Raw genomic sequence first — 13,946 nt, forward strand, 5'->3', positions numbered from 1 at the left:
TGATATTAGCCCAGTCCTTCTGGGCGCCATTGACGCTGTTTGCTGATGAAATACTGCTGCACTGAAACAGAGTGTGAGAACTGGCAAGGGGATTTCACTCTGAATAGAAGTGGAACTGACAAATGTAGTATAATTGTCCAAATTGAACAGCTGATGGCAAGTACCTGGCATCCTCCTGGTACCACATACTTTCTCTCCAGAAGCGCTCCTGCATTCCAGGAAAGGAAGCTGGGAACGTTACCTTCCTTCTGAATTTGGCTCTTAATAATTGAACAAGAAATTATATGGCCACAGAAGAAGTCTGAGTTTCTGCATCCAATGAAACACAGCAATGCCTGGTTGGCACTTCACGTTGTTTTGTTTTGCTGCACATAAATAATGAGGAGGGAGGATGCAGTACTTTGAAGTTGAACTTTGGAGTATGAGCAAAGCTACAGTGAGAGTAATAAATCATGCAAAACTATTTGTGCTTGGAATATTAATGTTTCAAGATGATGCAAACAGGCACTTTTTAAACCTCTTCTAAAAACCCAAAGAAGCCTTGGGACCAAACCATATGGTTTAAGTCAGTGGCCTATAGCAAGCTTAATGCTTCTGCCAGCCAGCAAGGATTTGGGCAATTAGTTTAATAATGTGTTTATGTAAACAAAGAGAAAAAAAGTTGGGGAAAGTCTCATCCATTTCTTTCTGCCAAACTTACTGAGCATCATCAAATAGAGAAAATGCAAATCTAAAAAACTTTAAAACCCAACAAAGCCCCAACCAGCCCCAGCACCCTGACAAGGAGAAGTGGTGATCCCATCACATATACAGGGCTCGGTGGTGTCTTACCAGAGTCATGAGGAACGGGCAAAATTGTCCCTTCCAACCTCAGGAGTCTATGGAACCTCAAGCAGAAAACTACCATATCCCTTACAGTTTATTACTATATATCCCTGACTCAGGACAAGGAATATCTAATTATCCCAATTGCTTCTGCTTTGGGAATGGGCCCTTTACACTTGGATAAAGGTGCCTATAAACAGCAGCATTTCTGCCTGCTCAGGCTGCGGGTCAGGTTTTATATGCTCTGAGAAGATTAACTTTATTCTTAGTGAAGAATTTAATTACAGGAAGCGATTAGCCAAGTGCTCCCAGTCAATACAGATGCAGTACAAGCTGTGCCAGGGTGGGCACCTTTGCTCCTGGGCAGGAAGTCGAGAAACACTGACACTATTGCAAAGCCATTTGGGTTTCAAGTGACACCAGCCAGACCGGGATCTCCACAGGCCAATTACAACATGCTGACTTAAGCAACATTCAGCAGGGCTGGGAAACCAATAAAAAGACAGCAGGAGACTGAAAGCCCATTTTAAAATGCAGGAAAACAACAGTTTATAGGCTTGTTTTCTAATTGCAACACTGCAAAAATCAATGGCTTTTGAAAAGTAGAAGAAACACAGAAAACTGCTTTCAAACTCTGCTAGTCAGAAAACAGCACTTGCTGATAAATGTAACTGTTTTCTCTGTCTTTTGGAGGACAGGACAAAAGAATGCCTTGAATATTTGCCATCTCCTGTAACCCTTTCCACTGCATGTTAATAACTGCAGCTATTCACTAAGCAAGAAAAAACTGTAATTAAATATACCTAAAATAGCCTTCCAACCTCCAAATAGCACTGCCAAGGACTAACAAAGGCTAAACCCAGCAAGCCAGCCCAGCTCCTGTTAGCAGGCTGACACGGGAGGCAGCGATGGTGGGAGCACAGAGAGTGTGCACTGAGCACCCAACGGGGACAGCTCTCCAGGATGATATCATGGTGCATTTTTATACTGCTAATTACCACCCACACCTCCTCCCAGGCCTGCATGTGCACTGAGAAGGTACTGGCTGGACCCACTACTCATCAGACCACCAGCCCAGCAGCTGCTGCCCTGAGCCTGACACACAGGTTTCCCAGGGGGCTGCTTTCATTTGAAGGCCTGAGACTGCATATGCAGAGGAAAAAACCCTTTTTCTGGCAAACCCTAGTCCTCTGATTTCATCACCTCATCAATAACTTTGCACATTGTCAGAAACAGATGGCAGGGAAAGAAAGAGGTTTGGTGAAGCAGCAGCTATCAGGAGATCAAGAATGAAGTGCCTCCCAAGTCTGGAATTCTGCTGTATGCTGGTACCTCAAACCAGGGCACGGCTCCTCCCTGGAGCCAGGAGAATCACTCCCAGCCAGGGAAGTGAAAAGCACATATTCCTCAGCCTGGCTGCACCACCACTGTGGGACGGAGCACTGCAAAGCAGAGCTGGTGTTGTAGTGCCCTGATGGAGAGGAGGGCTGGCACTGGCCACGCTCACTGCTGTGGGCACTCCCCAGGGCCAAGCCACAGCCTACAAACACACCAAAGAAGTGGGCAAGATGCTTTGCCTGTCCCCAGCAAATGCTGAGCCAGGGCAAGACAAACACTTCCTGCAGATGGGAACATGAGCATTCCTGCTGAAATGAATCCCTCCAGAACACGCAAGGCACGGTAAAATGAGTCTGAAAACAGCCTCACAGCTTCCTTTCTCAAGAGAAAGCAGAGCCCTCTTAATTAAAGAAACCAAGCCTGTAAGAATAATACTCCAAAGCCCCTCTGGTTGCCCAGGCTGCTTGTGTCCCTGGCAAAGGCAAACACACCAGACATGAGCACAATTTGGAGCAATTTCTGGCAGTTCTGTGCAGAATCTTTCCTCCTGCACCAGGAGGAGGGCTCTGGCTCACCCTGCCCCACTCTCCTGCTGCTCCCACTTCAGCAGATCCATGGCTGGACCCACTTGCCCCATGAGAACCTGGGGAGCTGGGAAGGGGCAGGGATGAGTGAAAGAAAAAGGCAAGAGCCATGATTCCAAGCCCAGCAAGCAGAAGGCTCCCTAGAGGTGGTGACAAGTGTGAGAGTGTGTGTGTGTGTGTGCAGCCAAGCACACAGGCATGCACAGCAGCAAGTGCAGACACAACGGCCCACAGCCATACGGGCTCTTCAATTCACAACTGCCCATCCCTGAGAAAAGGGGTCCCCAAAATGCTTGTGAGCATTCCTCCACCCTTCTGCCTCCTCCACAGGTAGAATACCCCATCAGAAAGGGGGAGATGTCATCTGCCTCCCTGAGAGAGAGCCTTGGTGCAAAGAGGAGCCCTTGCACTGGCGCTGGTTTTGGCTGTTCAAGGAGGTGGTAGGATAGGTGGTAAGTCAAAGTCCTCAAAAGACAACATCCTTCTGCAACACAGACGTGTAGAACCACAGTCCTCCCATCCCTGAAAAGCACACAGGATACTGGGATCACACAGCCAGAGATGTCAGGGACAGGATCTCACAGCGGTATTGAGCAGACACAGCACCACGGCTGTGTCCATCATCAGCCAGGGCAAGGGAACATGTGGGTCGGGATCTACAGGCCATGACACTCCCAGGCAACCTTCACATGGAAACTGACAGCAGCGTTTGACCCTGAGAGCCCAACTTAGAGCAGGGCTAATTGCATTAAGGACCACACAGTGTATTGCTTTATTTGTAATGAGTTTTAGGCTTCAGGAGCTGAGAATCCCATCTGCAAGAACAGACTGTTGCAGGATTCATCTATTAATAGCCCCTGGTACACACTTCCAGCTGAGGGACACAAGGAGGGAGGAGACAACCAGATGGAGATAATGCATTAGGGTGACACAAAGCCAAAAAAAGGACGATCCACTTCCCCACATCCTCACACACATCTCAGGCTTGCAGCAGGGAGCAAATGAAGTGTCACATGTGATTAACTCATAAACATCCTAATTAGAAAGTTCTTACATTCGATCAAATGTCCAAATATGACAAGACTTCAGTGTCCTCCCCAGAGCCCCATACAGACGAGGAAACAGGTCAGACTTCAGCTCCAACTTCAAAGCAAGACCCATGCCCAGCCTGGCATCTGTAAGATCCTGTTTATGAAGTGCTTTGAGAGCTGTTAGTGGAGGTGTGTTGGATGAGAACCAAGAGCTGCTCTTCTCCCTTCTATGCTACACCCAGCTGGAATTCTCAAGGGCCTGACTCAGGCTGACCTCCAAACCAGCCTGTCAGCAGAAACTGATGATGAGGAACTCTGACCATCTAAAGATCCATGGAAGACATGGATTCAGCCTCACTGTCACCAGAAACAGCCCCAGCTACAGGGTAATCTCCGCACAGCATCATCTTCACAATCTTGGGTGAATTCGACCATTTAGTGCCACAGGTACTGATGTCTGACTTTGTCTTTATGCCCAATGTTTTTCTGTCTGATGACTTCCATACAAAAACTGAGTACCCTGTTATAGCTGGAGTTGCTCCATCAGTAACACCTCGCTGCTGTACATTGCAGGGCTCCTAATGAAAAATGTTACATCAAGTTGCCAAAAGACAGTATGAAACAGGAACCACAGCCAGGTCTCTGCTGCAGGAGAGCTTGTGCCAAGCTCTACAGGGGTAGAGGGGCTTCCCTCAGGTACCCCCCGGGTGCCAGCAGCATGACAGCCCATCAGCATGGGGTTTGCTCCATCACCATAACGCAGTTGCTAGCAGGAGTGCAGGGGCTGCCCACAGTGACTGTGCCTCCAGCCCCTGGCTGCTTTCTCTCAACGCAAAGAACACAGCAGAAGCACAGCTCACGGCTCAGAGCACGGCTGAGCAAAGCCAGTAAAGCTCCTGGGACTCACAAGGGCAAGCAGGGTCCCATCACTGCAGGGCTCCAGCCACGACCTACAGATAGACATCGTGCTGGGTCTGGTGGCTGCACGAACCCCCAGACCAGAGCCCTCAACTAAGGCCAGGGTGGAAAACCACCATCACCAAAACTTAGCCAAAACTCAACAGTTTGTCACTGCTGAGAGGGGCAGGTCCCTGTTTGCTCTGGTGCCTTCAAACAGAGCAATTCTGTAGAAGGAAACTGCTGCAGAGACGCTTGTGAAGACTCTGGTGGTACTCTGGCTTCTGCCAAGAAATCAGGCAAACAACCAGACTGCCCCTGGATCCCTGCATGACTCGTGTCCTCCAGCTGGGAGTGTTACCCGAACAGGTCTGCCCAAGCAGAGGCAATCACAGGCAGGCATCTGGCACACCATTCCTGCTAGCCAGAAATGTTCAATGGGAAACCAGTTACAAAGCAACATTGCTCACGCTGTTATTATAATTAAGAATCTGTCAGCCTGCTGAAACGAAGGCCAAGTTTATTTAGGGATTGTGAGGGAGGGCTCTCCAAAGCAGCCTCTCTAATTCTCTCTTTTCCATTCCCCAGATCCCACAGAGATGCATGTTTCCACGGACAACTTGCCAGCTGAGGCTGGAGCAACCTCCACCAGTGCTGACATCTAACCTCCAGCAGCAGACCCCGTCTCCTGCTCCAAAACAGCAAGTGCAAGGGTCCCCCTAATCATTATAGGGGTTTCCAGTGGAACTAGGAACAGCAGGCATGTCCCATCCACAGGCAGGTATAGGTGGGTGAGCTGCCACTGGTGCTCCTCTTGCCCCAAGGGGCCATGCCGTGCACCTCACCTTCAGGACAGCACCTCAGGGATCTGCAGAGCAGGACCCCAGGGATGCAAAGCTTGTTTGCTTGGGACTCCATGCTGGCTGAACAGCCTCCCACCCGCACATCCAGACACTGCAGGTCTCCAGGCACCTTTCAAAGGGCTCCAGTGCCCCTGGAGCACCAGGCGTGAGATGGGCACTCTTCCTGGCAGTAGGTGAGTGCAGCAGCTGCCCCACAAACATGCCAGAACAAACACCCAGTGATGTGCACTGCGTGAATTTAATGTAGGAGCCAGGTGTTAAACGAGCTACAGCCTCTCCAACACTGGTCAGCATCTAGCACCATCAGTCTGATCTCTGTGGTGAGACAGAATTAAGGGCTGCCCCTGCACTCCCTGACCTGGGCCCCTTCTCGCTCAGTAAAATTGACTCAGCCTGCAAGGGAAGGGATCTGTTACCCCTGCTCCCCAGCTGCCAGGCTGCTGCAGGAATGGGCAGTCAGGCACTGCACATGGTGTTTGGTTAATGCCTGCACTCCTCAGGTAAGCTGCTGCTCCCCAGGGTCCAAGCACCTTGCCCTTACTCACAGAGCTAACAAGGGCAATGCCAGGAAATGCCAGAGAACTCGGCACCGAGGCTGCACTGTTCATTTCAGGGGTACCTGGTGACACAGCAGCACACGGGTAGGGGCCCAAGCGCTGCCCCCAGCTCTGCCAAGGCAGCCAGGGGCAGCACCACCACTGTAACACAGCTGCAGCAAGCAGGGGACTCCCAGAACACCAGTCTGGAGCTGGCTGACCATCACTGAGCGCTCCTGTGGCACAGCATTGCTCCATCCCCAACAGCAGTCAGGGTGCCAGGGCAGGGTGAGAGCAGGGCAGGACCACAAGGGCACTGACTGAGGAGCCACACCAGCTCAGGTCACACATCAAATCACAACTGAGACACATCTCTCTCACCATGAGCCTGCTATCAGCCGATGAGGACCCAGATGTCAAGAATGAAAACACCAAGATGAAACTTTAAAAATGCATTGGTCTTCCAAAGTCTAAAACACCTTGAAAGTGAGCACATTTAGGGAGCCCAGCTGGTGTGGCTGTGTTGGGCTGGGTTCACTGAAGCCACAGCTGAACCAGGAGCCATTTCGGGGTAGGGGGCTTTCCCCACTGTTGCACATCTCAGCGAGCTCGTTATCAGCATTTGGAGAGGTTCAGCTTTGATACCCCTCGCACTAAAATGAGTTGCAGATCAAACCAGACAGTCAACAGAATTTTTAAATTAAACTACAAAATTATTTAAAATCCCCTTTGAGGACGTTATCACAGGGTTAACACCCACTCTTGGCTTCAGATAATACAGCGGCAATAAATGGTAATGTGCTCTATGAAACATGATTTATTTTTGCTGAGCAGGCTTGGTATTATAAATCTCAGCACTCTTAACATTTAAAGTTGTTATTCTAATGACAAAATAGACATGAGGGAGATAACAGTCTTTATCTCCATTAATGTTTTATTGTTGTTCAGAGAATATGGATATGGACTGATCCAAGCATAGGAAAATCACAGCAATTTGTTTGCACATTGGGGAAGCTGAGATAATGGTTGTGTTTTATGACCACACCAGGGAATCAGCTGAAATGCAGGACAGAGCAGATCAAAATGAGGGATTAATCGGCTGCTTTGGTTTCTGGTTTATATTCCAGTTACATTTCCATTCCCAGGACCTGCCTTAGCATGACATTAGAAGAGATGGTCCAACAGCTGACTTGTGGCACCCAAGGAAGTGAGGAAACAGGCTTTGAAGGAACAAAAAGGCTGCACAACAGTTCTGTGCAATGCAGACAAGCAGCACTGCCAGGGAGGCAGGATCCTTCTGGGCATTCAGCTGCCTGGAAGTGACTCTGCTCTCCCCGAGCCCGGCTGTCGGGCCCCTGCAGCTTCCTGTGGTGCCACAGCACAGAGCTCCTGACCTGCCTGGCATTTTACCTCCTTCCCAAGGTACACTGCACCTCAGAGGACCACAACACCCTCTGTAAGCTGAACCTGAAACAGCGAGCTGGAGCTGCAGTGAGGGCTGTGCTGCTGGAGGCTTAAGCAGATAAAAGCTGAAAACCAAAACAACAGAAACCCCAGACAAGCCACACAGCCACCTGCCCCATCCTGGGACCCCCTGGCCCAGACAGGGCAACCCTTTCCCCTCCAGAAATCAGGTGCATAATGCATCAGTGAAAAACATCAACCAGTGCTGCCCTCAATGAAGACACTGACTCCAACAGATCAATCACACCTTTTCTGGGAGCACGGCAGGCAGGTGAGCTGGGGACAGCATTCCTGAAAGCACACAAACAACACACCAATGTGCACACATCTGGCCTCCAGTGCCAAGTGCTGGGGCAGGTGGCCACGGTGGCATCTCACCCTTTCCCAGAGCACTGGGGCCAGGCCCAGGCCAGTCCCAGGTTCGCTGTGCCTCAGCTGCCCCTCTACAGGGCAGGGCAATTGCCAGCTCCCCAAGTCATGGGGATTTTGGGAGGGCTGCAAAGAGCTCAGGTGCCGCTGCCCAGGGCTGCCAGCTGCCCGGCAGTCACAGCAGCTCTGCACAGGGATGCTGAGGCGAGAACTCTGGGGGTCTTTTGGTCAGCTCCAGGCAGAGCAGCTGTACAGCAACCGCACTAGCACCGGCTGCCCGGAGCCCCGGTAGCTGCCTGGGCACTCCCCGCCGTGCCCGGAGCCCGGGGTGCCCCCGGCACTGCCCGGAGCCCCGGTCCGTGCTCCGGCACTGCCTCCCGGCACTGCCCAGCGCTCCCTGCCGTGCCCGAGCCCCGGGCCAGCCCTGCCCGCAGCTGGGGCTTTGTGCCGGCTCAGCACATCGCACAGCCGCCGTGGGGAGGAGCAGCGAGAAGCAGCCGCAATTTTTAAGCTGCCTGATCAGCATCCGGCCCGGTGCACACGCCTCGGCTCCGCTGCGTGCGCGGCTCAGCGGGGCTCACCTCCGCACCAGCCGACACGCACCTCTCACCGCGGCTGTGAGAGGCACCAGCTCAGGCAGCCACATTTCCGAGTGATCCAGCAGCTGGCACGCATATTCTCAAAGGACTTTTTCCACAAGCATTTATTCCCCCAGCCAATCACTAACAAGCAAGTCTGGACTCAATAATCTTGGAGGTCTTTTTCAACCTTAATGATTTTATGAATCTAAGCCTGCTGGTACGGGTACACCTCTGCTCCAGCTTGCAGAGTTAGGGAAGCTGATGATTACCTTGCCTGCCACGGCACTAAGCCCTTCCACCTACTGACCTTCCAGGCACCAGATCTCACCAGCTCTTTTGGGAGGAGGCATCAGGGGTTTGGCACAGCCCTGCAGACTCCTGCTCCCACAAGCAGAAGCAATCTGCTGGGTCAGATGAGGAGCATGCCCTAACCAGCATCCTGTCTCCAACAGACAACAGGTGATGCACAAACAGCAACCAGCAACTTTTCCACTAATATTCTCCTACCCTCTGCAATGTTCAGCTCAGGTGGCTCATGAACGAGAGGTGGTCTCTCTACATTTAGTAAATCTTGACCACTCCAACAAGGCCCTCAATTCCATTTCAAACTCTGATGATGGGGCAGTCCTGGCTGGCACCCCAAGGATCACCTGTGAGCACCCACAGCATAGCTCAGGGTCCTGGGCTTGAGGGCCTGACCAGTGCTGGGTTCTGACCCGCTGCAGCTGCAGACCCCACAGCAACAGGGACCAGGGTAACCCCAGGTTATAAGGCCAGACCCCTCCACAGGCTGTTGGTGCCTGCTGGGAGTGACCCAGCTTTCCCCAGCACTGGAGAGGCAACAGCTTGGTTCTTGCACAGAACTGAGGAGACGAGACAGATGCAAGCCATCACCAGTGACCAGGCAGCCTCCTCACAGTCCATCTGCAGTGGGTCAGTCACATCATTACCTGCTCCCAGTCCTCTCAGTAATCTCTAGATTACAGAGTCCCCAGGCACATCTCCTCTCTCATTAATCTGTAGATTAAAGCATCCCCAAATCGGCTTTGACGCAGAGCATTGCAAGCACTTGAGTTATGCTGTGCTTCTGCAGAGATCCCATATGAGACAGAATAAGGGATGGACCCACATGTCTGTGGGCCCTTTCCACCTGGGGGAGCACAGGCTCAGGAACAGGAAGGGACGTCTAAACACAGTACACGTGTATCAATAAAAAGCAGAAAGGATGTGACTGTGTTTCGTAACTAATGTACTCATGTGATAAAACAACTTCACAGAGGTTCCCGGATTAATTAAATCTCAACCCAGATGATCTCCAAACAACAACTTGCATCATTTGCAACAACAGAAATACCCAACAGCTCTTGCCCTAAACCAGCACTGGGAAATGCTTCACTTGGTGTTTTCCTGGAACCACATGCAGATTTTTAAAAAAGCAACCACTGTACCACAGAGAGCTCGAGGCAAACTTCTCTGGCATCAGGGCCCCTTCCCACAGCACCATGGCAGGGCAGGAATACAGGCAGGATGGGAATGACTGAGATGATGACAGAGAGTTACAGAGGGACTAACAAGATTAAAGCAGGAAAAGGAAATAAAGGCTTAGTGATAGATTTCACAACAGCAAAACCTACTCGGTTTGGGAAGCACTCCCTCAGAAGATTAAAGACTTGCAGGGGCATTAGCCAGGCCCAGGGAAGGGTGCAGGGAACAGCCATGCAGTGTCTGCAAAGTGTCATGACTGTGCTGCCAGGATCAGCCCTGGCACATCCACCAGGCCATGCAGCTCCAGCAGGGTCAGCCCCGTGCCTGCAGGGGAGAAGGTCCCTTGGCAGAGCCATTGGGAAACACGGACATCCCTCAGGGGATGCCAGGATGGTCCTGGAGGGACATGAGTGCTCCCAAGGATCCTTCTCCGCAGCACAACCACCTGGCCGGGCCACCTCCCCATGAAGGACCCTTAGGGCCACATCTCCAACTGGCACATCTAGAAGTGGAAGCTGCTCCAATGGTTGTTTGTATTCAAGTGTCTCAATTTGTCCTACTTTTGGCTGGGCACTCAGCAGAATTGCCAATGAAGATAGATTTTAAGCAAAACAAGAACAAATCAAGCATATTTTCTGGACATTTTTCTAGTGAGATCTGCCGTTCTGCAGCAGTGCTCTGAGGTCTGAGCTGGCATTGCCCTGGAACCCACTCGCCCTGCTCCCTGTGCCCGGCAGACCTTGTGACACAGCTGGGGACGTGGGCTGCACCTCAGCACCTCCCTGGCAACCCGAGCAGAATTAGTACAAGGGCCCCGTTTCCTCTCAGCAATACTCTGAGCTGCACAAGAACAAGGCATTCAAATGTGCACTTGTGAAATACCATCCTCACCCCACATTTGCATGAAAATACCAGACCTATTTAAGTGACAACGACACTTCACTAAAGCAAATTACATAACCGGCTATTTCCCTCAGCTGACACACCAGAGACACCTTCATTTCCAAAGCAAGTCTGCACTTGCTGCACAGCATTTGGAAGGATTTTCTTCTTTTTAAACCAGATACCACAGTGTTTTAGGCATATGCTGCTTTCACATGTAGGAAAAAATAAAACTCAATTACCTAAATTTTTTATCTTAGCAAAATCTACCATTTCAGAGTGCAGTCAGCCTCCCTCTAGCAGAACCACCGCATGGAGTCAGGAGTTCTATACAGCACGAAGGGAAGAAAAACTCCCAGCTGATACACAGCCATTAAATCCCCTCCTGAATTTCCCCCTGCCCTGCCACCGCAGCAGGGATCACACCGGCTGATTCGGTCATCTACTGCACAAATGCCTCAGTCTGTTTCATTTCTACCAAGAGGATTGCTGTGGTTCCCTAGTACGACACACAAGGTCCTTCTGAAAATGCCAGCGTACAGCCGCAGATTGCAGGCAGACTGGATCTTCCCTGAAAATCCCTAGCCTTCCCAGGTCACCGGCAGAAATCACTACAGGCCCATCTCAACCCTCCACCCCTCCCCACCAGGAAAGCTGAGCTCTCAGCAGGTCACAACAAGGTAGCTATAGCCTCATTTTACATTTGCTGGCTGTTGCAGCTGCCTTTCAGAATGCAGCAACAGCAAAATCATCCTTCAGAGAGCACAGCACATGGTGGTGGGAGCCAGAGAGCTGAGAGGTATGGGAGCTCAGTCCCATCCTGGCCACAGCACGCTCCTGGAAGCACTGGCCCACACCACCCTTCTCAGCAGAAACGTCAGCATGGTGTGATGGCCTCCACAGGTCCATCACTCAGCCCCAGGGCAGGTCTGCCCACTCAGCCCCACAGTGCAGCAGTACCTGGCCCCACAGCACGTCCTGCTGGACCCCAGGCCCTCAGTGTGAGACTCCCAAGCAGAGCAGCAGAGCCAGGGGGCCCCAGGACAAGCCCTCCCCAGCACCTGGGGGCTGTCACACTCAGCACTCACATTCCAGCTACACACAAGCAACAAAAAAACCCAAATTTCTTTGGGTCATCAGGTATTCAAAGCTTTCCATTACTATATCAAGCCAAAAATTTTCCACTAGATAAACCCTCCTTTAGCCATGTGACAAAATTCCCAAAGTCTGGCTTTCTCTAAGTCTCATGAGGATGACACAGTAAGTGAAAGCCTCTTTGGCTACTAATTAAGCTATGAATAAGATCAGACTATGGTACAGAGTCTGGTTTTTGAAGCCTCATTGAAGGTGTCAGTGCTACCAGAAAGGGTGGGGGTTCAGTTTTGCTTCACATCAGCTGCACTTTCCTCCTGAAACGAGAGGGCAAAGGGAGGTTGTGACAGAGCTGATGTGAAGTTGACAGCTCTTCAGCTACCAGGCAAGATAGCAGAGGCAACAGCAGCTCCATCCCCATCCCTCCTTCATCCCTCGCTGCTGGAGCTGCCTTTGTGGTGGCTGCAGCAGCATGTGCAGGCTGAGCTCATGTTCTGATGCCTGAACCGAACATGGCCACACCATCTTCTCTGCTCTTGAGCTATTATGGGAAACCACTCTAAAATGCACCATGAGCCTCACCAGGGCTGTGACATTATCCATGTGCAACAGCCTTGGCATCTCCTTGCATCTGCAACACACCAGTCGGGATGCACTTCACTACACCTTCCTGAAGCAGCTTGTACTGAAAATAACCCGAGACCACTGCTCCACTGACGAGATCTGCACCAGCGTTTGCCGTATTCCCGCACCCCACCGCGGCTTCAGCCACCTGCAGCACCGCGAACGCCCTCAGGGGCTGGGGAAGCCGATCTCGAGCCGCGGCCGCCGCCCGCATCCCTCCGGCCCCGCGGACCCCGGGAAGGGTTTGTGGGGGGGTCGGGACCCCCCTTTCTCCCGGAGCCGGAGGAGCGAAGGCGCAGGAGCTCCGGAAGGGGCCCGGCGGGGCTGGGGGCGGCTGCGTCCCGAGCGCTGCTGCGGCGGCTCTCGGTGCCCCGGCTCAGCGCCCTCGCTCCGCCGGGGGACCGGCCCGGCCCCGAGGAGCCCACCCAGCGACACCGGCGCTGCTGAGTCACCGCAGCGGCTTCGCCGCTCCCACACCGAACCCCCGGGGCCGCCGCCGCCGCCGTGGGGCCGACCAGCCCGGGCCGGGACAGCGGTGCCGGTGCCGGGACAGCCGCGGGGGAGGGCGCAGAGCGACGCGCGGCGGGGCGGGCGGGGGCCGGGGCCGCTGCGGGGCGGCCTCACCTGCTGCGGGCGGGCCGGGGGCTGCGGGCCGGGCTCACCTTCCGTGGCATAGCTGTGGTCTCGCAGGAAACTGCTGCTGATCTTGCGGGTCTCAGCGTCCTCCTCCATTGACGGCGGGCAGGCGGGCGCGGGGCGTCAGCAGCCGCAGCCGCGGATCCATCATCCCCCCCCGCGCCCTGCTCCGCGGCGGCGGCCGCCAAATGCGGCGGGGGGGGCGCAGGGGCGGCGGTGCCCGGTGGCTCCTCCCATACGGCACCGACCGGCACCGCGCGGGCGGGCGGAGCCCCAGCCCCAGCCCCGAAGACGGTCCTGCTCGGAGACGCCCCTGCCCGAGGATGCTCTCACCACGGGAGAGGCTCCTGCCCGGGGGATGCTCCTGCCACACTCGGATGCTCCTGCCCTGGGACGCGCCCTCCTGCCTGGGGATGTTGCTGCCCCGGGACGCTCCTGCCGCGGGATGCTGTCTTACCTGGTGACGCCCCTGTCCCGGGGACAGTCCTGACCGGGGATTGCTCCTTCCTGCCCGGGGCGTCACTGGCCCTGCTGGACACCCCTGTCCATGGGGAAGCTCCTGCAGCCTTCAGGCAGAAGGACTGCTGCTCCCTGACCTGCCTGCCCGAACGCAAGATCCCAGCCGAGGGCCGGCAGCCGACCCGTTTTTGGCAGAGCCAGAGCATACGAACGCCGGGAGTCCCGGGACAGGGGGTGCAGTAAGGGCCATGCAGGTGGCTATGCCAGCAGTGCTAAGGAG

The 13,946-nt window shown here is 53.4% G+C and overlaps 1 protein-coding gene across 1 annotated transcript in view; it reads right to left on the minus strand.

Moving 5' to 3' along the window:
• Positions 1-13,370, minus strand: part of PPP2R2B (protein phosphatase 2 regulatory subunit Bbeta) — a 36,796-nt gene extending 23,426 nt beyond the window's left edge. The window contains exon 1 of the mRNA XM_084215824.1: positions 13,234-13,370. Within this exon, the coding sequence (XP_084071950.1) occupies positions 13,234-13,303 (70 nt within the window). The 5' untranslated portion in view covers positions 13,304-13,370. The remainder of the gene's footprint in view (positions 1-13,233) is intronic.
• Positions 13,371-13,946: the final 576 nt, after the last annotated feature.

This window comes from Fringilla coelebs (genome assembly GCF_963513975.1).
Source record: "Fringilla coelebs genome assembly, chromosome: 15".
In the NCBI taxonomy this organism is placed as follows: domain Eukaryota; kingdom Metazoa; phylum Chordata; class Aves; order Passeriformes; family Fringillidae; genus Fringilla; species Fringilla coelebs.